The 24,714-nt window shown below is 36.5% G+C and overlaps 1 protein-coding gene across 2 annotated transcripts in view; it reads right to left on the minus strand.

Annotated features, from left to right (window-relative positions):
• Positions 1–24,714, minus strand: part of SOS1 (SOS Ras/Rac guanine nucleotide exchange factor 1) — a 133,987-nt gene that overhangs the window by 47,137 nt on the left and 62,136 nt on the right. For both annotated transcript variants that reach the window (XM_021670787.2, XM_021670786.2), the window contains exons 5-8: positions 23,215–23,424; positions 20,061–20,204; positions 8,542–8,652; positions 8,364–8,462 (exon numbers count right to left, since the gene is read on the minus strand). In XM_021670787.2, the coding sequence (XP_021526462.1) occupies positions 8,364–8,462; positions 8,542–8,652; positions 20,061–20,204; positions 23,215–23,424 (564 nt within the window). The remainder of the gene's footprint in view (positions 1–8,363; positions 8,463–8,541; positions 8,653–20,060; positions 20,205–23,214; positions 23,425–24,714) is intronic.

Here is a 24,714-nt window from a genome sequence, read left to right on the forward strand (position 1 = left end):
CACTAACAGGCAGGTCCAGAACCCACAATTCTTGACTCTCAGTCCAGAGACTTTTTCACTATATTAAGTACCCAAATAACTGAACTGACTTTGAAAATCCTCAGTGTTCCCTAAATAAAACCTATTGCATAAAACAGGTAAACTGCAATGCACAAGAATGACAAAGTATACAGCCAAGAAATACATATTGATACGGAATATAAAAATAAAGATCTGCATTTATTGTAAATATTATATACATAGAAAGAGCTCATCACAACATAAGAAGAAAAAGATGAGGTTCACGTTTTGATTTTGGAATGTTATTTGTATACTGTCTGATAAGACGCCACAGTGGATCACGACATGGAAAATTCATAGAGTAACACTTGATTTACTAGTCCTCTTAGCAAATGTATGAAATATTATCCAAATTATTCCAGAAGGAATTAACTAACTGCTGAGTAATTCAAGCCTTTTGCTCCTGTTTGCCATGACATCATTTTAAACATTCCACTAAAGGCTGAGGAAAAGAAAGGTCATGACATTCAAATAAATTAATTAGTATTTGATGGTACCAGCACATCTAAAAGGTATGAGTGGAGAAGATAAAAGTCTTAACCAAAACGAGATTTCAATTCTGAACATGAAACAGGCAGTCAACCCTAAAAAAAGGTTAGGATATGTCATTTACGAAAATAATATACCTTTTAAAACCATCTCTTTGTTCTAATCAGAGAAAACATCACTAACTACAAATGCACCTCACAGCAGTCTAGTTTGTTTAAAATTAAAAATTGGCCAGGTGTAGTGGCTCATGACTATAATCCCAGCATTTTGGGAGGCTGAGGTGGACAGACTGCTTGAGTCCAAGAGTTCAAGACAAGCCTGGGCAACATAGCCAGATTCTGTTTCTACCAGAAAATAAAATTAGCCAGGCATGGTGGCACACACCCATAGTCCCAGCTACTCAGGAGGCTGAGGTAGGTGGATTAATTGAGCCTGGAGGTTGAGGGTGCAGTGAGCAGTGACTGTACCACTGCACTCCAGCCTGGGTGACAGAATGAGACCCTGTCTCAAAAACAAAACAAAACAAAACAAAACACCAAACACCAAAATCAAAAAATTGGAGTAACACAATAGTTAGATGTTTGTTTACAATGGTTCCTGTAGTACACTATCCTGTGTTTAACTTTAGATACTCAACATCTGTGGTCAGCTCCAATACCATATAGCTTTGAGCCCATGGTTTCTAGATAAGAATTTCTCAATTTAGAAAGCTGGTTCAAGGAAATGTACACTAGAGAGAACCTCCATTGTTCTCTGCCAGACTCAGTGGCTCATCCCTATAATCCCTGTACTTCTGTACTCTGGGAGGCCTAGGTGGGAGGAGCCCTTGAGTCCAGAAGTTTGAGACCAGACTGGGCAACATAGTAGGACCTCATCTTTTAAAACAGTAATTTTTAAAAATTAGCCAGGCATGGTGGCATGTGCCTGTGGTCCCAGCTACTTGTGAGGCTAAGGTGGAGAAATCACTTGAGCCCAAGTGGTTGAGATTACAGTGAGCTATAGCACCGCTGCAATCCAGCCTGGGTGACAGAGCAAAACTCCATCTCAATAAATAAATAAATACATAAATAAATAAAAATTAAAAATCTAAGATCAGGATGAAATGATTAATTGGCCTAATGCAAAACAAGAAAACAGAAAAAAAAGAGAGAGGAAAAAAAAGGTTGGGTGTGGTGGTTCATGCCTTTAACCCCAGCACTTTGGGAAGCCAAGATGGGAGGATCCCTTGAGCCCAGAAGTTTGAGATCAGCCTGGGCAACAAAATGAGACCGTGTCTCTACAAAAAATAATTTTAAAAAATTAGTTGGGCATGATGGTACATGCCTGTAGTCCTAGTTACTTGGGAGGCTGAGGTGAGAAGATTGTTTGAGCCCAGAAATTCCAGGCTACAGCAAGATATGAACGCCACTGCACTCCATCCTGGGTGACAGAGTGAGACCTATCTCCAAAAAACGGGGTTGGAGGGTTGAGGGGTAGCCAGCATATAAAGCCATTGTAGCCAGTGTATACGCTGGAGAATTAGAACAAAAATAAATATAACTTTTATAGTGTACCAAAAACTTACTGTTAAGGGTTGAATTGTGTCCCCCATGAAAGATATGTTCCAGTCCTAACCCCTGTTACCTATGAATGTGATCTTCTTTGGAAATAGGATCTTTGCAGATGTAATCAAGTTGCGATGAGATCATCTTGGATTAGGGTGAGCCCTAAATCCAGTGGCTAAAGGAAAGGGAGATGTGGATGCAGATACATAGAGAAGAATGTGAAGCTGTGAAGAACCTGATGGGCAGATGGAGGCAAAGACAGGAGTGATGGCATCTACAAGCCAAGGACCACCAAGAATTGCTGGGGTCCACCAGAAGCTAGGCAGAGGCAGCAGGGATTCTTCCTTAGAGCCTTTAGAGGAAGTCTGGCTTGCCCACACACTGATTTCAGATTCCTCGCCTCCAGAACTGTGAAAGAATAAATTTGTTGTTTTTAAGACTCTGAGTTTGTGGTATTTTGCTGTGGCGGCCTTAGGAAAGCAAATACACTCATGTATACATAACAACATAGATTTCAACCTGATTTTTAAAATAGATGGAAACTTACTTTCTCTTAGGTTACAAGCACCCAGCATATGAGAAAAAGAATAGGTAATTCTTTAGGGAATTAATTAGTTCAAAGTCATCCTAGATGATTTTTTTCTAAGGTTTGCTTGGGTGTATCTTTCGAAGATAAAATCCCATGTCTAAGGAACAAAGAAAAAGTTAATACTTTTGTGGAACCAAACATGTACTGCTTTGCTAACCTTTAAAATAGTGGTCAGGCCAGGTGTAGTGGTTCACGCCTATAATCCCAGCACTTTGGGAGGCCAAGGTGTGTGGATCACCTGAGGTCAGGAGTTCGAGACCAGCCTGGCCAACGTGGCGAAATCCTGTCTCTACTAAGAATACAAAAATTAGCCAGGTGTGGTGGTAGGTGCCTGTAATTCCATCTACATGGGAAGCAGGAGAATCACTTGAGCCCGGGAGGCAGAGATTGCAATGAGGCAAGATCGGGCCACTGCACTCCAGCCTGGGTGACAGAGCAAGACTCTGTCTCAAATAAAATAAAATAAAAATAATAAAATAAAATATTGGTCAATGTATTTACTTAGCCCCAAGAAAGAAACCTAAATTTGTTTAATAAAATAAATTAAACTTCACATAGAAAATCACATTATTGAAGCAAAATGATTTCCAAAAGGGCACAAAGAAAGTTTTTTTACTTCAGAAAAAAAATTAACTTTTAAAGCTAAGGAGTCTAAAGACTTGACTGCTAGCGTTAACTACTGAAGGAAAGAGTATTTTTTCAGTTTTAGTAGCATTAAAGTCTTGTGCTATTTTTATTTTTTAATCAACAAGTAAAAATCATATTTATGGTGTATAACAAAATTTCGATACATGTATATAATGTGGAATGGCTACATCAAACTAGTTAACGTGGTTAACTCACATTTTTTTTTTGTGGTAAGAACACTTAATATCTACTTTCTCAGCAGTTTTCAAATATGCAATATATTGTTACTAACTGTAGTTACCATGATGTACAATAGATCTCTGGAATTTACTCCTTCTAACTGAAATTTTGTTTCATTTGACCAGTATCTCCCTACTCCCGTACCCTCCAGCCTCTGGTAACCACCATTTTATTATTTCTTTGGGTTCAAAAGTCTTATACTATTAATAGCTAAACTTATCTTTTGACTTTGTTAAGTTTAAGGCATTCTACCTAGGTTTCCAAAATAAATATAATCATATAAAATTTACAGTTAAATTTCCTTTAAAATATAAGACATAGGAATTTAAAGGAAAAAATATATATATTTTGCCATTCATTTTTTAACAAGCATTTATTGAATGCCTGAATGCCAGATACTGTGATAGGTATGAGAATTCAAAGATAACAGGGCTCCATTCTTCATGAAGCAGAGTTGAAGGACAAAGCAGAGAATAAAAATGGGACAAGTTCTCTAAAGAGATGTATGTAAAGAAAGGAAGGAACTCACTCCAGGCATGGTGACTCACACCTGAAATCCCAACACTTTGGAAGGCCTAGGTGGGCGGATCACTTGAGGTCGAGTTCAACACCAGCCTGGCCAACATGGTGAAACCCCGTCTCCACTAAATATACAAAATAAGTCGGGTGTGGTGGCACACACCTGTAATTAATCCCAGCTACTTGAGAGGTTGAGGCTGGAGAACTGCTTGAAGCTGGGAGGTGGAGGTTGCAGTAAGCTGAGATCATGCCACTGCACTCCAGCCTGGGCGACAAGAGGGAAATACGTCTCAAAAAAGAAAGAAAGGAAGAAAGAAAGTAAGGAGCTCAGTGAAAGGGTCAGCCTAAGAAACCAAGGGAAACATAACAGAGGAACCAACACTTGAACAAACTCTTCAAATTTCCTAGATGAAAGGAGAGGGTAGAAGAATTCCAGATAAATGGGAAATAAGAACAAGCAAATAAGGCAGTAATATGAACCAGGATACACATGGAATCCTGAACAGATTTGGCATATCCAGGATTGCTAGGAAATTCTTTTTTTTTTTTTTTTTAGATGGAGTTTTGCTCTTTTTGCCCAGGCTGGAGTGCAATGGCCTGATCTTGGCTCACTGCAACCTCTGCCTCCCAGGTACAAGTGATTCTCCTGCCTCAGCCTCCCAAGTAGCAGGGATTACAGGCATGCGCCACCATTTCCAGGTAATTTTGTATTTTTTAATAGATATGAGGTTTCACCATGTTTACCAGGCTGGTCTCAAACTCCTGACTTCAGGGGATCTGCCCACCTCTGCCTCCCAAAGTGTTGGGATTACAGGCCTGAGCCACCACACCCAGCCAGGAAATTCTTCATGGCTAAAGCAAAAGGTCGGTAGGATCAACTATTGAGAGATGAAGCTGGAGAGATTGCTATGGTGAAGTAAAGAATTTAGCCTTGTGTCACAGTTGATAGGAAGCCAATAGCATTTTTCAAACTGGGAGTTTTAGGAGATACAAAGACCAGTCAAGGAAGGTGCCACAGGCAAAAGATGCTGAGGGCCTGAACTAAGGCAATGTCAGTGAGAATAAACAGAACAGCCTATATTTCAGAGTCATTTCTGGAATCACATATTGAGGATCTGGCAGTAAGGGAGAAAGAAGAATCAACGACAGCACTCTGGCTTCTGGTGAGGGGACCTGAGTTATTCAACAAAGATATGGAATACAGGAAAAAGTACAGATTTGGGCAGGCAGCAGAGGGAGGCAAGTAGTGAAGGAAGAAGGGAGTAAAATGTTAAATTTAAGATAGCTGCAGGACAAAAAGAAAGATCTCTAGTGATGGCAATACTCGGTATTTGTATTCTTCACTATATATGAAATACTTTTACATACATTATCTTAGTTGACAGAACAACCCAGTGAGAAAAGTATTTCATAAATAAAGGATACTAGGGTTCCAAAAAAGTGACTTGTTGCAGGCCACACAGCTAGTAGGCTACTGGCTGGAACTGAAGAAGAAACATGAGACTTCAACCCAGTCAAATGAGCTTTCAAGAGCCACTCCAAGCCATAGGTAAATCATAGCTAGCTTCCAATTGTCACTGATATCTTAGGGTTTTGCTGCCTCTAGTTGCCTCAATTTTATGCAATCATTGCCAAGTCCAGAATTACCAAGATCAGACTGGCACCCAGGGTAATTGCAATACTAAGAAAAAAAACATTTGAAACCAGTAAGCATCATGCAGTTAGAAAAAAGCTTAGATCCTAGAGAACTGAAAGGTTTTTTAGCTCATCTAGGGGAGGAACTCCCTATTATAGTTTCCCTAGGTAACATCCACAAATGCATTATATTATAAAAGGGTACCGTGGGCTAATTGATTTGGGAAATCCTGGAAAACAATTAGACTGCCTTATTGTGCAATTTTACAAAGGTTTAATACTCTCATGCACACTGAAAATTTCTAGAGGTATAATTAAGAATGCAGTGTTCCCAAACATTGAATAACCTCCAACTTTTTTTTTAAGAGACCAGGTTTCACTTGTTGCCCAAGCTGAAGTGAGAGCAGTAACATGATCCTAGCTCATTGCAGCCTCAAACTCCTGAAATACCTGCCAACTTTATTTAGAAAGCATCTCATAAGACTAGCAGCCTCAACCTCCTGAAATACCTGCCAACTTTATTTAGAAAGCATCTCATAAGACTAGCATCCAATAGAATATACTTTGAAAATACTGCTCAATGAAAATATTTAATTAAGCAGCACACCAACAAATACAAATAAAAAATAAGTACCAATAGTACATTCATGTTGAGCGAATGCAGGAAAAAAAAAAGTGATGAGAGTCTTGTGGACTAATTAGGCAAAATTTCCTGCCCGATATACTGCTAACTTTGCAATATAACTTAGGCAGTAATATGAACCAGGGATATACATGCTTACATCAGTAGAAATCTTAAATTGCTAAATAATGCACTTATTAAAATACTATTAATGCAAGTTATAATTTTAGAAATTTTAATTGCCTATACTTGGAGGAGTAAAAATGTCTTTTATATTATTAAAATGACTGTGTTTTATAACCTTCTGAACTTTCATCAAAGCTTCTTGGGTTCATTTGGAGGGGGAGGTTGTTTTGTTTTGTTTTTTTCAGACAGGGGCTTGCTCTGTTTCTCAGGCTGAAGTACAGAGGCATGATCATGGCTTACTGCAGCCTCGACCTCCTGTGCTCAAGTATTTCTCCTGCCCAGGCTTTTGAGTAGCTGGGACTCTAAGTGCGCACCACCATTCCTGGCTAACGTTTTTATTTTTGTAGAGACAGGGTCTTGCCATGTTGCCCAGGTTGGTCTTGTACTCCTGGGCTCAAGCAATCCTCCCACCTCAGCCTCCCAAAGTGCTGGGACTACAGGTGAGAGCCCACACCTGGCATTCTTGTTTTTATTTATAAATTGATAATGGCCTTAAGAATTTTTACGGCCTTTGAATCATTCTGAAAATTATTACAGGATCAGGTAAAAAAAAAAAAAATCCCATTAGTGGAGAAACCATTAGAAAGAATAATTCTGTATAACAAAACAGTTGTGTAAATGTCCCATTCTATCTAAAGTTAGTAATAATGAATTCTTTGTAAAGACTTTACATACTAAATGCTTCCTCTCTTGATTATCTTCTTAAGATACTCATCCTGTATTTCCAAAGACCTTAAGTGGTATGCTGTTTGAAGTCTGAAATAGATTGCTAAGCGCTCTGTCATTCTGCCTAGTGATTAAAATTACCTTTTAACTCCCTTAGTCCTTTCTCAATGTAAACATTCCTACTTGAGAAATCACACTGAGTTCCAAATGACTACTATGCAGTGCAGAGACCTGAGAAAATGTAGGGATGAGAGTTCCTCTAGTTTACTGTTAATAAATTCAGACTTTGTATTCATTCGTTGATGTATTACAGACAGCCCATTTTATCATCTGCAAACTATAAATATGATTTCCAGTACTATATTTTCCATAACACAATCATGATATTAAACAGAAGTTCTCTTTGATGAAACAAATATTCATTTGAAAGCTAAAGAAATAATAATGCTACTAATGCATGTCTTGTTTTGTCTTTACAAGGCTAGTCCATTAAAGGTAGAGAGAATATCACTTTGAGCTACACTATTGAATTATAATTTATACAGACTAAGGTTTCTCTTTTCTTTAATTTCAGTGTATAATAGGAAAAGAAAACCCTTTCCTTTCAGTCAGTGCTTAATATTTTGAACTGTGATCAAATAGTGAATTTTTACTAAGATTATAGAAATTTATAGTTTCTAAAGTAATGATAAACAGTTTAATAGAGATAGTTGCAACCTGAGCTATGAAAATCAAGTGAACTAACCTTCCTCATTACTTTGGCCTTATCCTCACACTGGGTCCCTTATTCTCACACTGACTCCCTGAGTCTGCTGAGGTCCCCAAATGGAAACTGCAATGCATAACTCCAAGGTTGTTTTCAAAGAATCAGCCATGTAAAGAAAAAGTAAAGGTACAAGATAAAAATATCTGACAACTGCTTTAAAATTCATGACAAAAAACAGAAATAAAAATAAAAAATAACCAAAAAAAAAATTTTAAAAACAACAAAAAATAAAATCCACTACTAAAACTGAAGAAAATATGCCACTCTTTTGCAGACTGATGTGCATTTGCTTCTTAACTGGAAAAAGAAAATGGATACACACTAATGTGCGTGGGTACTCACATAATTTACAAATGAAGTAGCAAAAAAAATTCATCACACTTGAATATGTTATATAAATCACAATAAGAGTTTTCTTACCTTCAAAAGTTCAAAATAATGGAGACAGTGGTAAACAGGGGCCAGAAGCAGCCTGGGTAAAACATATTGAACAGCTTCTTTGAAACCTTCGCCTATTGACTAGAAAACAAAGTGATTTAATTTTTTTTTTAAGTTTGCTTTTCAGACACTGTACGTCTTGATTTAAAAATTACTATACCTGCAAATAAAGTGCTGCCCCAGGCTTCGATAACTGACTAAGGAAACGATCATGAAAACCAGGCCGCAAAATATCTCGAGCATACGATTCATATGGATCAAATGCCAGTTCCTTAGAAAATAAAGAAGGTAAAACATAAATAATCTACCACTACAAACACAGAAAGATTTAATTATGGGGCACAACTATGCGAGCACAATTATGTATTTCTTTGAAAGTGTCTAAACAAAAATTATATGACTATTAATTATAATTTTAATAGAATAAGATCCCAATATTCTCAAAAGAGTAGATCAATTCTTTCTGATGAGTAACAGAATCCTTATATAACAGCTCTCATTAAAGGTTTCCAACAGAATATTATCAACAAACATGGCCATAAGAGTGGGCAGACTTTTGGTTCTAGAAAACAAAGTTTAACTTGAACAACAAAGAATATAGATATGTACAACTAGGTAAAGTATAAACATTAGAATACTGAAGCCAGACTTTTTTTTTATAGTTCTTTCTCAGTGGTGGACATGTACTTTCATATTCTGTAAACCAGAGGTAACAGTTCCTGTCATCTAAAATACATTGCTATAATTTCACAAAACAATTAAACAAAATCCAAACTGCCAAAATTTTTGCCATCATTAATATTACCAATCATTAATAAACTAAATTCTAATGGCTCAGTTAAAACGACTAGAATCTACTGGTTTTGAAGATTTCTGGGGAAAAAGAGAGTAGGTATCTTGATTTTAGCAGGAGAAATAGAGTTGCTACTCTTCTATCTTGTGCTCTGTTCCTGGTACAAAACTATTATGAAAATGGTACTCTAGATTCTAGCATGAGCTCATTTCCATAAAGAGTAATTCTAGCAAGAGGAAGAGGACATCTAGTGGGAGCATAGTAGAAGGGAATGAAATAACAAAAGATGGTTATGAATTAATCAATCTTAATGTTGTTTTTTCAGATTGCTTTTTATTTTTTTTTCTTTGAGACAGCGTCTTGGTCTTGGTCGGACAGCCAGGCTAGAGTGCAGTGGTACAATCATGGCTCACTACAACCTCTACCTCCTGGGCTCAAGCAGTCCTCCCACTTCAGTCTCCTGAGTTGCTGGGACCACAGGCACACACCACTGTGCCTGGTTCAATTTTGTGTGTATTTTGTAGGGACAGGGTTTCTGCCATGTTGACCAGGCTGGTCTTGATCTGCTGGACTCAAGTGATCCTCCTGCCTTGGCCTCCCACAAGTGCTGGGATTACAGATGTGAGCCACTGTGCCTGGCCTCAGATTCCTTTTTAAAGAATGACTGAATAGTAACACCACCAGATCAGAAATCAGACGACATGAGTTCTGGTTGTTGCAAAATGCAATATGGCATGTAAACTTCCAAGTCATAGTGGATTCCTTGAGCTGGCTCCTAGTTGACTTCCCAATTTTAACTCCTTTAACTGTCTTCTCAACTAAAACTTGCCATCATGACAGCAGAAATTGCAATCTATTATGTTTTACAGAAATTGACAGTAAGGTTTCAAAAATAACAAGAGGATGGAGTCAGGTATGAATACAGTGGATGGAAGAGAAGACTAAAAATGTGAAGAGATGCTTATAGTGTAGGTCTCTTCCAACTTAGAAATGATCACATACCACAGACATGTTTGCCCTCTTCCCCTTTCAATAAGCCCTAATTTATTATACAATTTTTATAACTATAGGTAAAGAAAAGGCTTTATAACGTGGCTTAAAAACATGGGTTTTAGAGTCATAGTTCCAATTCTGACCCTACTATTTATTAGCTGTGTAACCTTCGACAAACTACTTACTTTCTCTAAGCCTGTTTCCCCATTGGAAATGTGAATAATTATTTCACAGGGTTGTTTACAGAACTAAATGAGATGTAAGTAAAGTGCTTATAATAGTGTCTGGCACAGAGTAAGCACTGCATAAACGGTAGTAGCTAGTACTATCATTTTGAAATAGCTAATCTCAAGAGAAAAAAAATCAACAATTAACCACAAATCCAAACTCTCTTCACACAGTTTTATTCTTGAAAACAAATTTTTAGAATGGTAAGCAATTCTAACAGTTGGTATGAGTTAATAGATGATTTTGATAGGTTCACTGTTTAAAATGCAACAAGATTCATAGGAAAATATAAAATTTGTCACGCCTGTAATCCCAGCACTTTGGGAGGCTGAGGCGGGTGGATCACGAGGTCAAGAGATCGAGACCATCCTGGTCAACATGGTGAAACCCCGTCTCTACTAAAAATACAAAAAATTAGCTGGGCATGGTGGCGCATGCCTGTAATCCCAGCTACTCGGGAGGCTGAGGCAGGAGAATTGCCTGAACCCAGGAGGCGGAGGCTGCGGTGAGCAGAGATCACGCCATTGCACTCCAGCCTGGGTAACAAGAGCGAAACTCCATCTTGGGGGAAAAAAAAAAAAAAAAAATTTGTCTATACACATAACTGACAGAAAAGTACAGAGAACAGCCTAACCTAACTATACCCACCATCAAACTCAAAAAAGCTCAACATTTTATAGTACCTGCCTCAGCTCTATAGAAAAGAAATTATTACAATACAGATGTGATTGATTCCTCTGAGCTCCCTTTCATAAGCTCATCTCCTGCTGATCACCAGGGGTAGTCATTATCTTGAATTTGGATCTTATCCTTCTCATTTATATTTTTATATCATAATTACATATGTATCAAGAAACAAAGCAATATAGTCTTGCAAGCTTTCAAACTTCATATAAATATAATGTATACATTCTTAGTTGCTTTTTATACTCAAAATTGTTTTCAAGATTTATCCATTTCGATTTATATAGTTTCTTTCATTTTAAAACTCTAATATTCTACCACATGAATACATCAGTTTTCTCGAATCTGTTCTCCATTGATAGATAACTGTTTCTTGTGTTTCATAATTATAAAAAAATTCTGTAATTAGCACTTGGTATACAGGTACACCTCACTTTATTGCAACTTTATTTTATTGTGCTTCACAGATATTGCTTTTTTTCTTTTTTATAAGTCAAAGATTTGTGGCAACCCTGTGTGAAGCAAGTCTATTGGCCCCATTTTTCCAATAGCATGTGCTGATTTTGTCTCTGTGTCACACTCTGGTAATTCTCGAAATATTTCAAACTTCTTCACTGTTATTATTGAGCCAGTGTTCACTTACCATTCCGAAAATCCTAGGGCCCTTAAGAATTATGCTAAATATACTCTGCCTGTACCCTATAAATGGAACAGCAAAGCCTGGATGATAATAAAACTGTTTACAACATGGTTTACTGAATATTTTAAGCCCACTATTGAAACCAACTGCTCAGGAAAAAAAAAAATTCCTTCAAAATATTGACATTGCACCTAGAAACCTAAGAGCTCTGATTGAGATATGCAAAGAGATTAAAGTTGTTTTCAAGTCTCTTAACACAACATCCAATCTGCAGCCCATGATCAAGAAATAATTTTGACCTTCAAGTTGTATTATTTCACAAATACATTTCATAAGGCTGTAACAGCCATAGATGGTGATTCCTCTGCTGTGTCTGGACAAAGTCAACTGAAAGCCCTCTGGAAAGGATTCACCATTCTAGATGCCAGTAAGAACATTCATTATTCATGGAAAAGGTCAAAATATCCGTATTAACAGGAGTTTGGAATAAGCTGATTTCCAACTCTCATGGATGGCTTTGAGGAGTTCAAGTACTTTATGGTCTTATTTCTATAATGAATGCAGCCTTTAAAAATATTATATATTCAACGGACTGTAAGTGAGCACAGTAACGCTACCAATTTTTATGAGCTGATCTTTTATCCAACAACTATGATGAACTTACCAACTAGTTCTAACACTATATAAATTTTCTTGGGTTTGCTGTATAATTATGCTAACTAAAAACAGGACAACTTTGTCTTGTCTATTCCTTTTCTGTCTTTTAGTATTGGGCAGTACTTGCTATTAAAGTGCTGAATAGAAGTGGTGATGGTGGTAATCTTTTCTAATTTCTCAGTGCTACTGTAGTTTAACCATTATTATATCTCTTACAGACTTTTAGTAAATATCCTTTATTAGGTTAAGAAAGTTCCCTTCTATTCTTTGTTTGCCCAACATTTTAAAGAAATTCATGAATGAGGCCGGGCGTGGTGGCTCACGCCTGTAATCCAAGCACTTTGGAGGCCAAGGCGGGCGGATCACCTGAGGTCGGGAGTTCATGACCAGCCTGACCAGCCTGACCAGCATGGTGAAACTCTGTCTTTAAAATAAATAAATAAATAATAAAAATTAAAAAAAAGAAATTCATGAATGAATAATTTTATGAAACCCTTTTTCTTGAGATTCTAACCTGCTAAAGTAAAAAACTACATTAAAACTTTTTTTTTTAAGTCAAACCACATAAGAGTAAACATCATAAGATACATTATATTTGGTCAAATGTTTTATTGTATTATAAACTGAATTTTCATTGCCAGTTTTGTTGATGTCTGAGAATGTCTCAATATTTTTTTTTTTTTTTTTTTGAGACGGAGTTTTGCTCTTGTTACCCGGGCTGGAGTGCAATGGCACGTCTCGGCTCACCGCAACCTCCGCCTCCTGAGTTCAGGCAATTCTCCTGCCTCAGCCTCCCGAGTAGCTGGGATTACAGGCACGCGCCACTATGCCCAGCTAATTTTTTGTATTTTTAGTAGAGACGGGGTTTCACCATGTTGACCAGGATGGTCTCGATCTCTTGACCTCGTGATCCACCCGCCTTGGCCTCCTAAAGTGCTGGGATTACAGGCTTGAGCCACCGTGCCCAGCAATACTTTTTTCTTGTATTGTCCTTATCTAATTTTGATAAAGTGTTCATACAATCCTGATTAAGTTACCCTTCATGTCTCTACTCATTGGAACAATTTGCAAAAGAGTAAGATTAAATGTTTCCTGAGGATTGGCAAAAATCATTGTCTTATGCTGTTTTCTGTTGCTATAACTGAATACCTGAGACTGGGTAATTCATAAAGAAATTTATTTACCGCACTTCTGGAGGCTGGAAGTTCAAGACAGGCAGCTGCATCTGGTGAGGGCCTTCTTGCTGATAGGGACTCTGCAGAGTCCTGAGGTGGTGCAGGGCATCACATGGCAAGGGGACTACAGCATGTCAGCTCAGAGGTCTCTTCCTCTTTTTATAAAGACAGGTGTGCCATCATGGGGGCCCCACCCTGATGACCTTATCTAATCCTAACTACCTCCACAGACCCCACCTCCAATCAATATATAAATCTGGAGATTAAACTTCCAATACATAAAATATGGGGACACATTCAAACCACAGCATTCATAACACCTGGTGTATGCCTCAAGTCATCTGTTGAAATATACTTTTGATGCATTCATTTTTTAATGTTTTCTTTTAACTTAGGACATTGATACTGCTCTTTTATATATTTTTAAGGGTTATTTCATTACAATTCTAAAACATTTTGAAGTGGATCTTAGTATTCTTCCACAGTAATTCCAACTCAGAATTCATTAATTCTGCTGTTACTTCTTTACATATTATTCTCTTAGGTGTACCCTGTTCTCTTTCTTAGTATTCTTCCACAGTAATCCCAACTACTGGAGTGGCTGACGCATGAGAATTGCTTGAACCTGGGAGGCGGAGGTTGCAGTGAGCCAAGATTGAACCTGGTATTTGTGTTTCCTTTTCCCATTGATCAGCCATGATAAATTTTATATCAATTTCTAATTTATTAATTTGGCTCTGTTACTTCCTTACATATTATTCTCTTAGGTGTATCCTGTTCTCTTTCTTGTTTCTTGGGTTGAAAGCTTAACTCATTCATTTTTAATTATTCCTAATTTTTCAAAAAATGTGTAAAACCTTAAGCTTCTCTCTGCAGTGCTTTAGCTCCTTTTATGATTTGAATGACAGTGTCCCCTCTGAAATTTATGTTGAAACTTAATCCTCAATGCACCAGTATTAAGATATATACAATTGACCTTTGAAAAACCTGTGGTTAGACCTGCACGAATACACTTATATGCAGATTTTTTTCATCCAAATGAGGATCTAAAATACAGTTATCTGTGGCATGCGAAACCCTCATATATGGAAAGCTGGCTTTTCGAATATGTGGGTTCCACAGGGCCCATGCAAGTTTTGCAGGGCCAATATGGAACTTGAGTTTGTGTGGATTCAGGTATCTGTGGGCAGTCCTAGAAACAATTCCCCACATATACTGAGGGATGACTATGTATGTGTGTGTCATACATAGTCATACACACTCTCTCTCTGTTATCCCTTGGTATCAGTGAGGGATCCCATGCAGATAACAAAATCCAGGGATGCTCAAGTCCCTGATATAAAATGGTGTATTTGCATATAACCTTCAGAGGATCCCTATATTACTTATGTCTAATATAATGTACATTACGTAAAGAGCTGTTACACTGTATTTTTTAGGGTATTGTAATGTACACTGATGTAATGTAATGTGCTGAACATTATAGTATGTTAGTACACATAGAATGATCCTTTTTTTCTCCAAAAGTATTTTTTTTTTTTTTTTTTAAAGATAGGGTTTCACCATGATGGCCAGGCTGGTCTTGAACTCCTGACCTCAGGTGATCCACCCACTTCAGCCTCCCAAAGTGCTAGGATTAGAGGCGTGAGCCACCGCACCCAGCCCTCTAAAAGTATTTTCAATCCAGTTGGCTGAATCTACAGATGCAGAAGCCATGGACATGGAGGGCTAATTGAGTGAGTGAGTGAGTGAGAGTGAGAGAGAGAGAAAGAGAGAGAGAGAGAGAGAGAGAGAGAGCGCGCGCGCGAGCGTGTGTGTGTGTGTGTAAAATCAAATGTGTTAGTCTAATCTTCTGTAGCCTTACTAATCTTTTTTTCTGTTTGATTTGTTAATTTCTGATGGACATGTGTTAAAATGTCCTACTATGGTAGCTATTTTTTTTCATTTCTTGTAAGTCTGTCAATTTCTACTTATATGTTGAGGCTTTATCAGCAGGTGCATACACATTAATGGTTGTTATATCTTCATGATAGTATCCCTTTTGTTATTAGGAAGTGTTCCTCTTTTTCCCTCCTCAGTGCTTACTTTGTGTAATTTTATCAGTTAATTTAAATTAATATTGATATACAGGTTTGACTTGTTTTTATGTTAGGATTTTTCATCCCTTTATCTTAAAATATTTCTGTGGTTCTGTTTTAAGAACCTCTTGTAAGCTACATGAAGTAGATTTTTTAAAAATCAAATATGTGGTTGGATTTTTTTTATATCATCTTTTATCTTCATTATCATTGTTTTTGTTTGCTTCATTTATTCTTTCCTAGTATCAGTGAAAATAATAAAAAAGTTCTTTTCTCCTTAGCTGTACATTGTAAACTACAGGTACTATTTCTGTTCTTTTGATTTTCCTCAATGTTTTTCAAAACAAATATGGTTACCTATACATTTTTCAAAAGTTATTCTTTTATCACAAACACAAATCCACTTTACATACTGTTCATTTTGTTACTGATATATATAGTTTAGCCTTTCCAAGACAAAAAACTTTAAAAACATTTTTTAAACTATTCAGCAATTCATTAAATTTATTAACACATTTACTAATATTTATTTTTATTTTTTGAGACAGTGTCTCAGTCTGTCACCCAGGCTGGAGTGCAGTGGCATGATTCTGGCTCACTGAAACCTCAGCCTCCTGAGCATGTGATCCTCCTACCTCATGCTCTAGAGTGGCTGGGACTACAGGCACGTATCACCACACCTGTATAATTTTGTTGTTTTTTTTTTTTTGAAGAGATGGGGTTTTGCCATGTTGCCCAGGTTGCTCTTAAACTCCTGAGCTCAAGTGATCTGCCCACCTTGGCCTCCCAAAGTGCTGGGATTAGAGGTGCAAGCCACCAGGCTACATCTACCGGTTTCTTTTTCACCGTTAGTTATTGTACTTCTTGACTTTCCTCTGAGTAAAACTTTCCTTCTTGCTAAAGAACACAATCCAATGTGTCTTATAATGAATGAGTGTCTAGAGGTAGTAAACTCTCTTGGTCATTTTATGTTTGAAATGGTTTTTATTTATTCCTTTTTCCTCATTATTGATAAATTCAAGTGTAACCTTACATAAAGTCTGTAATCTGACGACTTTTAATATACGTATACGATGCATTTCTGTAACCACCACCCAGATAAAGAAATAGAACATTTCTAGCACCTCAGAAATCTCCTTCATGCTTCCCAGTCAACCACTATTCTAATAATCTGTTTCCAAAGATCTTATATACATGTTTCTGAACCTTCCATATATCAATATAGTATGTACTGAGTCTTATTACACTCAATATTATGTTGCTGCTTTTATCTGCAGTTATTTTTTATTGCCACATAGCGTTTCCTTGTGTGAATATACCACTAATTATCCATTATGAATAAACCTACTGTGAACGTTCTTAAATATGTCTTTCAGTGAACATAAGCACTCATTTTTGTTTAGTATAGGCCTAAGAGTTAAAATGTTGGGTCACAGGGTACAGTTGTGTGCTTAGCTCTAGTAGACATTCCAAACAGTTTTCCAAAGTGACTGTAACAAATTACACCCTAGCCCCCACCAGCAAGGAGACTTCCAACTGCTCCAAGGTTTTAAATTGCATTTCCTTGATGAATAACAATGTTGAGCATCTTTTTTGCGTGTAAAGTACCTACTCAAGTCTTTTGCCTATTTGCTAAAAAGCAAAACCCTGAAGTTTTAGTTATTGATTTGTAGGCATGGAGGTGTTTTTTTTGTTTGTTTGTTTTTTAAGAAAGTCTTGCTCTGTCACCCAGGCTGGAGCACAGTGGTGTGATCTCAGCTCACTGCAACCTCCACCTCCCGAGTTCAAGCACTTCTCCTACCTCAGATTCCCAAGTAACTAGGATTACAGGTGCCCGCCACCACGCCCAACTAATTTTTGTATTTTTTCATTAGAGATAGGGTTACACCATGTTGGCCAGGCTGGTCTTGAACTCCTGACTTCAAGCAATCCACCTGCCTCAGCCTCCCAAAGTGCTGGGATTACAGGCATCAGCCATTGTGCCCAACCCAAGATTTTCTCTTTATCTTTGATGTTCTCTATTTTCACAGCCATGTTTTTAGCTGTGTATTTTTATTTATCTTGAGCAATATTTGGAATTCATTTTTGATCTGGGAACTAATGCTTGCATTTCTTGAAAATTATCCATTTTTATCTTTTCAAATATTATTTCTCCATCACTGTCTGGAACTCCTATTAGATGTATACTAAGCCTCTCAGTGTATCCTTATTACTTGCTTTTTTTTTGAGACGGAGTCTCATTCTGTTGCCCAGGCTGGAGTGCAGTGGTGTGATCTAGGCTCACTGCAACCTCCGTCTCCTGGGTTCAAGTGATTCTCCTGCCTCAGCCTCCTAAGTAGCTGGGATTATAGGCATGCGCCACCACAGCCAGCTAAATTTTGTATTTTTAGTAGAGATGGGGTTTCAGCACGTTGGCCAGGCTGGTCTCAAACTCCTGACCTCAGGTGATCTGCCCACCTCGGCCTCTCAAAGTGCTGGAATTACAGGCGTGAGTCACCACACCCGGCTATCCTTATTACTTTCAATTGGCCTTTCATATTTCTTATCTTAGTCTGTGTTACATTCTCAGTGAAGTCCTCAATTTCATCTCCAATTTACTAATTTTATCGTTGAACTGGGTCCAGCAAATGTTATACTATATGAGTTATTTCAATGATTGTATAATATATTTAATTCTTGTATCTCTATCTTTTGATATCTACCTGCTCATTTCCTTTCCACCTATTTTTGTTTCACAATGTCTTCTTTATAAATGGATCATATTCTTTCACTTATCTCTTTGAGCATCCTAAACTTCTTTTAAACTTTTTGTATATCTATTGTACAACATTAATTTCATCTGGAATAAATTCATGATATAATTGTTGATTTTATTAGATTATCATTCTGAAAATTAGAATTTGTCTTGTTTTTTGGAATTTTGTATTACATGCCTAGTGGGATACTTTTAATGTTTTGTTTCCTTTTTCTCTCCCATTCCTTTATGATGACTCTTCCAAACTAGAACCTACTCTTCAAATGACTTTGGGGGTTCAGGCTTCATATTGGCTTAATGTTGTGGGAAAATTGTTATTATTGTAAGGCAACGTTTTTGTCTCCCCATGTCAAGTCTACAACTTTTCTGAAACTTTTACTGTAGATAGCATGTTGGCAGATTTCCCCAGCATCCTATTATAAGGAAGGACTTGAGCAAGAAGTCTTGCTCTGGCTTTCATGGAACACATTTGAAACAATTCATTGTCCTTAAGAGCCTAAACACCCAGATACCAGAGCTCACTACCTTGAATGTCTATTATATTTCTAATCTTGTTTTCAAGTCTAGTTATAGATATATTCCACTTTTTAATTTTTATGCTTTATTACTTATGTGTGTTTAGAGCAGGAATGTAGAGGCTGTGGTGATGCTTGAACTTACCATTGTGTTTTGCCTGGAAGTCTTCATTTAAAAAAATATTTTACAAGCTCAATACTGTATCATAATGAGTGGAATTTAGAGAACACAGCAAGAGCTAGAAACTTCAGAATGACTCTTAATGCTAACTTATTAGGATTGACTTCTGTATTTTAGCATTTGAAATATCTAAGGAGTTAGTTACCTGTCTTTCTCTCTTATGGTATCTGAATCACTCAAGCCCTGGACGTTATTGTCCTATTCACTTCATTCCTATTCTAAATAATAATGCAGTTATCACATATTGAGTAGCTTACTATGTGAAGGTGTATAGCTAAATACTTCAGATAGGTTATTCAATTTTCAGAAAAATCCTGAGTCCTATTACAGGTCGAGTATCTCTTACCCAAAATGAAGCGTTTTAGATTTCACATTTTGGAGTATTTGTAGTATACCTACTGCTTCAGCATCCTAAACCTGAAAATCCCAAATCTGAAATGCTCCAATGAACATTTCCTTTGAGTATCATGTTGGTGCTCAAAACAGTTTCAGATTTTGGATCATTTCAGATTTGGGATTTTTGGCTTAGGGATACTCAACCTGTATTATCATTTTTCTTTTACAAATAAAGATACAGAGGTTTAGAGAAACAAAATAACTTCCCACTGGTCACACAACTAATAAGTAGCGGAGCTCAGACCGGAACACAAGTAATCTGACCTCAGGTCCAAGTTCTGTGGTCTCTTCCTTAATATTCATTTATTGACTTTTCTTAACCTTTTACAGTAGGCCATTAGGTGACAGCTGTAATACCTCCCCTTGGTGGTATCTGCTTTCCTATAATTAACCAGATACCATTTTTCTATGTTTGGTAAGATGACAGAGGCATATGTTAATAATGACCCTATGGAAAAGGAGCAATAACAGATAGTCAACAATTAGTATCTATGACTTTAGCTGGAAAGAAGTTAAGACTCTCAATTTTAATGTAAATGTAGGCTTTCATGCAGACTTTTTGGGTATATAATTGAATAACTTACCTCTGCTAAGTCTTCAAAGCAGCTTCCTACTAGTGGATGGGGACTGCCTTCATCTGTCATTTCTACTGTATCTTCTATATGGCCCAGTAACTTTACACTAAGTTCATGTATATCTACTATACGACTAAATATATTTTCTACATCCTGTTTGGGGGAAAACACATTAATTCAGTGAGGCTGTATTATTATAATATTAAACAAATTTTGAGCCAATATGTCATTTTATAATCACAAAATTTAACATGGCAGATACAGTGAAAAATTTTAAGGACTTACAAATATGAATAAAAGACAATTCAAGAATTCCTTTTGGAAGGATAAACAATTTGCAAATACATTTCTCTAGGTGAGAATACATTTCTCTAGGTCTTGAATCTTTTTGGTCTCAGGGCTCCTCACATTCTTAAAAATTACTGAAGATTCTGAAAACCTTTTGTTTATAACTATGTATTTCAATGTTTATCACATTAGAAGTTAAAACCAAAATTTTTTAAATATTTAATTCATTAAAAATAACAAACCCACTATGTGTTAATATAAATAGCACTTTTATAAAAAGTAACCAAAGTTTTTTTTTTTAAACTACAACAAAACATTTAGAAGAATGCAAATGTTTTACATTGCAAATCTCAACCATAGCGTAAAAGAAGACAGCAGGATTTTCATATCTATTTCTGTATACAATCTGTTGTGATACATTATTTCGAAGTATATGAAAATCTAGCTTTTCTGTGTAATTTTTCTATTGAGATAAAATTCATATACAATAAAATTCACCCGTTAAAAGTGTACTTATTAGTCAGTGGTTTTCAATATTGGTTGTGCAGTCATCACCAGTATCAAATTCTAGAACATTTCATTATCACAAGAGTAAACCCTGTGATTATTTTGGAAGGTGGATAGCTAAATACCTGGTACAGTCATTCTCCATTCCTTTCCTCTCCCCAGTGCCTGGCAACCACTAATTTACTTTGTCTCTATGGATTTGTCTATTCTGGACTTTCCATATAAATAGTGACTATCCTTTTATGGTACCATACTAAAATTCAACAAATGATAGTTTCTTAAAGGTTAGTTGCAATGTGGAATCTGAAACCATATCCATTTTATACTGTTAAATTAAAATTGGTTACTATTATTTGATTTATCAGTGACTATATTTATCAAGTCGACTTTGAGGCTATTTTAAATGTTCTTTTGGTAGATTTTTGTGTAGTTATTCACTCTCCTAACCACCATGACAATCAAGATACAGAACCTTTTCATCATCTTAAAAAGTTTCCTTGTGCCCCATTTCCATCAACCCTTACTACATCTCACTCCCAGGAAACCTGTGATCTGCTTTTTGTCTCTATAGAAATGTCTTTTCTAGAATATTAAATAAATGGAATCATATATTGTCTTTTGTGCCTAGTTTTTTGCTCATGTTTTTGAGATGCAACCATGCTGTTGCATGCATAACTATTTCATTCCTTTTTATTGCTGAGTAGCATTCCACTGTATGGTCATACCACAATTTGTTTATACATTCACCTGCTGATGGACATTTGGGTTGTTTCCAGTTTGGGGCTATTACAAATAAAGTTGCTATGAACATTCATGAACCAGTTTTGCATGGACATGTTTTCATCTCTTCTGGGCAAAAACCTAGGACTAGAATTGCTGGGCAATATGGTTTAGTTTATGTTTATTGTTATAGAGAACTGCCAAACTGAACGGGCACAGTGACTCACGCCTCCCAGCATTTTGGAAGGCTGAGGCTGGTGGATCACTTGAGGTCAGGAGTTTGAGACCAGCCTGGCCAACATGGTGAAACCCCGCCTCTACTAAATATACAAAAATTAGCCAGGCTTGGTGGCATGTGTCTGTAATCCCAGATACACGGGAGGCTGAGGCTGGAGAATCGCTTGAACCTCGGAGGCAGAGGTTGCAGTGAGCCAAAATTGCACCCCTGCACTCCAGCCTGGGCAACAGAGCAAGACTCTGTCTCAAGGAAAAAAGAAGAGAGAGAAATAGAGAGAGAGAACTGCCAAACTATTTTCCAAAACGGTTTATATTAGTTTACATTCTCAAGTAATGTGGAAATTTTATATTCCCACAAGCAGTTAGTTGCTCCATGCTCATTTCAACTTTTGGTATTATAAGTCTTTTACATTTTAGCCTTTCTAATCAGTATGTAGTACTATCTCGTGATTTTAATTTGCATTTCTCTACGATTAGTGATGCTGAACACCTTTTGATGTGCTTTTTGGCCACTTTGGTTCTTTTGTGTCCTCAGAAACCTTTGCCTCTTCTTTATTCTTTCATTTTTTTAAGCAACTTTATTGAAACAATATTTACAAACCATGCAAAGTGCATAATTTAATGGTCTTTAATGTAAATCTGAATAACAGGTTTGTACAACCATTACCATGATCTACTACTTTATTTTTTAATGTTCACTCATTGCCATAGCTTGAGCCCAAACCCAGCTTGTGTAGTGAGTACTGTTTCTCTATTGATCATTTATGGCTGTGTGGCTACAGTTCCAGGAATTACTAGTGTGTAACTCCTATGACAATCTCACCTGTTTTCACTCAGCATTTCCTCAGGATCCAATTAGGCTAGTTTGATTACTATTCTAAGATCAGCAATCTTTTGTCTAAGTTTCAATGTTACTGGCCCCTTCCTTTGTGCTCCCAATAATACTGCTGTCATGTTTCTGCTATGCTAATTACCATATTTTATTGCAATTCAAAATTTTTATCTCTGTCTTGACTAAACATAAGGAAAGGAACTGTTTCTTATTCATCTTTGAATCCCTGCTGCCAAGCATGGTACCTGACAATACAGTTGGCATTGATGAAGCTGAGTGAGTCAAATGATTCAAATTAAACAAAAATATCTTCCACCTAAACAAGGTTTACCCTTTGGAGTACATGGACAATTCTTTGAACTCATTTGCACTTATATAATCAGTCTACTTTGTATTTTGTCCTTAATTTCTGATGTTAAATCTCTTGAAACTGTTATAGCACTTTGTGATCATTAATTAAGTCCCACAACTTAAAAAAAAGAACAAATTAGTAATCATGAACTATACAACTTGAAATTTGGAGTGGTCATGCAAATTTCACAACACATCCAATGATAAGCATATTACAACGATACTTACATTAGCTGAAAACAATTTTGAATTGGAGACAAAGGGCTCTCTAAAAACTTTTATAATTAGATTTAGTTCCCTTATATATTGTCGAATTTCTGCCATAAATGCTTTTACCAAATCATAGTAAGTTTGTTCTCCTGAAGTGGAAGGCTCTTCATCAGTTAAAGATAATATATTAATATCTTCTACATCTTGATGAAACATATCCATCAATACCTACATAGTCAGAGATATTAAAAAGTATAATATGAAGCTTTAGTCAAATTTGAAGTGAAATGCTCTAAGTTCTCTGAATAAAGTTCTTAAATGATAAGAAAGCAGACATGCAAATTTCTCCTCTTCGATATATTGCCAGCATTCCTCCACAGCTTCTCTAAAACAGAATTCGACATCTGATACCACTTACTACCCTCTTCCGAGTTCTCTATCACTACTAGTATTTATCTGTCTGTCTCTCTTGTTAACCTATTACTTCCAATTTGTTCCCAGATCCTGTCTTTAATTTCTCTGGCTTGGTTTTCTCTGTTTTTTGCCCTGCCATCATCACTTTATTTCATGGCCTCAATATCTCATATTTAAATAATTTTTATACACCTTTATTTGGCCTATTTTCCTAGATTTGTTGGATATAGATCAAAATAAACTTTTCTCCAAGTCTACTACTACTCTTGCTAAAACACAACTTTTGCCTTCTTGTGAGCTTCTACAGCATCATATCCCTATAACACAATACAATGATATTTTACTTTGTGTGCTTTCTGACTGTTTCATGAATATAAGTACACCTTCATCAACTCTGGAGCCTTGTTTTATACATACTTCTCTTGCATCTCCTCCCTGTGTAAACATGTAGTAGGTAGTCAAAAATATTTTATTTATCTGATTCATTAAAAAGCATCAAGGCCATGGTACAGTGGCTCACACCTGTAATCCCAGCACTTTGGGAGGCCAAGATGGGCAGATCATGAGGTCAGGAGTTTGAGACTAGCCTGACCAACATGGTGACACCCCATCTCTACTAAAAATACAAAATAAAAATACAAAATGCTGGCATGCACGTGTAATCCCAGCTACTGAGGAGGCTGAGGCAAGCGAATCACTTGAACCTGGGAGGCAGAGGTTGCAGTGAACCGAGATCATGCCATTGCACTCCAGCCTAGGCAACAGAGCAAGACTCCATCTCAAAAAAAAAAAAAAAAAAAAAAAGCATTATGTATTTCATATTCATGTCTAGATAATATTTTTCAAAACTAAATACTCATTCATTTAGAAATACTAAAACATTTGAAATTCTTCTTCAAATCAGGGTTTTGTTTTGTTTTTTCACTCTATATGGCCACATTCTCAAAGAACAAATAAATACTAAAACATAATTTAGTGGAATCAGTAATCAAAAAGAATATTCCAAATCAGTAAGAATATAATGAGGAAATGGAATGAAATGCTTCATCAGAAATATTTTCCATTCTGCAAAGTTGTTTTCATAAAACAAACAAACTTAGATAA

The sequence above is a fragment of the Aotus nancymaae genome, unplaced genomic scaffold (genome assembly GCF_030222135.1).
Source record: "Aotus nancymaae isolate 86718 unplaced genomic scaffold, 86718_ANA_hifiasm-v0.15.2.pri h1tg000057l, whole genome shotgun sequence".
NCBI lineage: Eukaryota > Metazoa > Chordata > Mammalia > Primates > Aotidae > Aotus > Aotus nancymaae.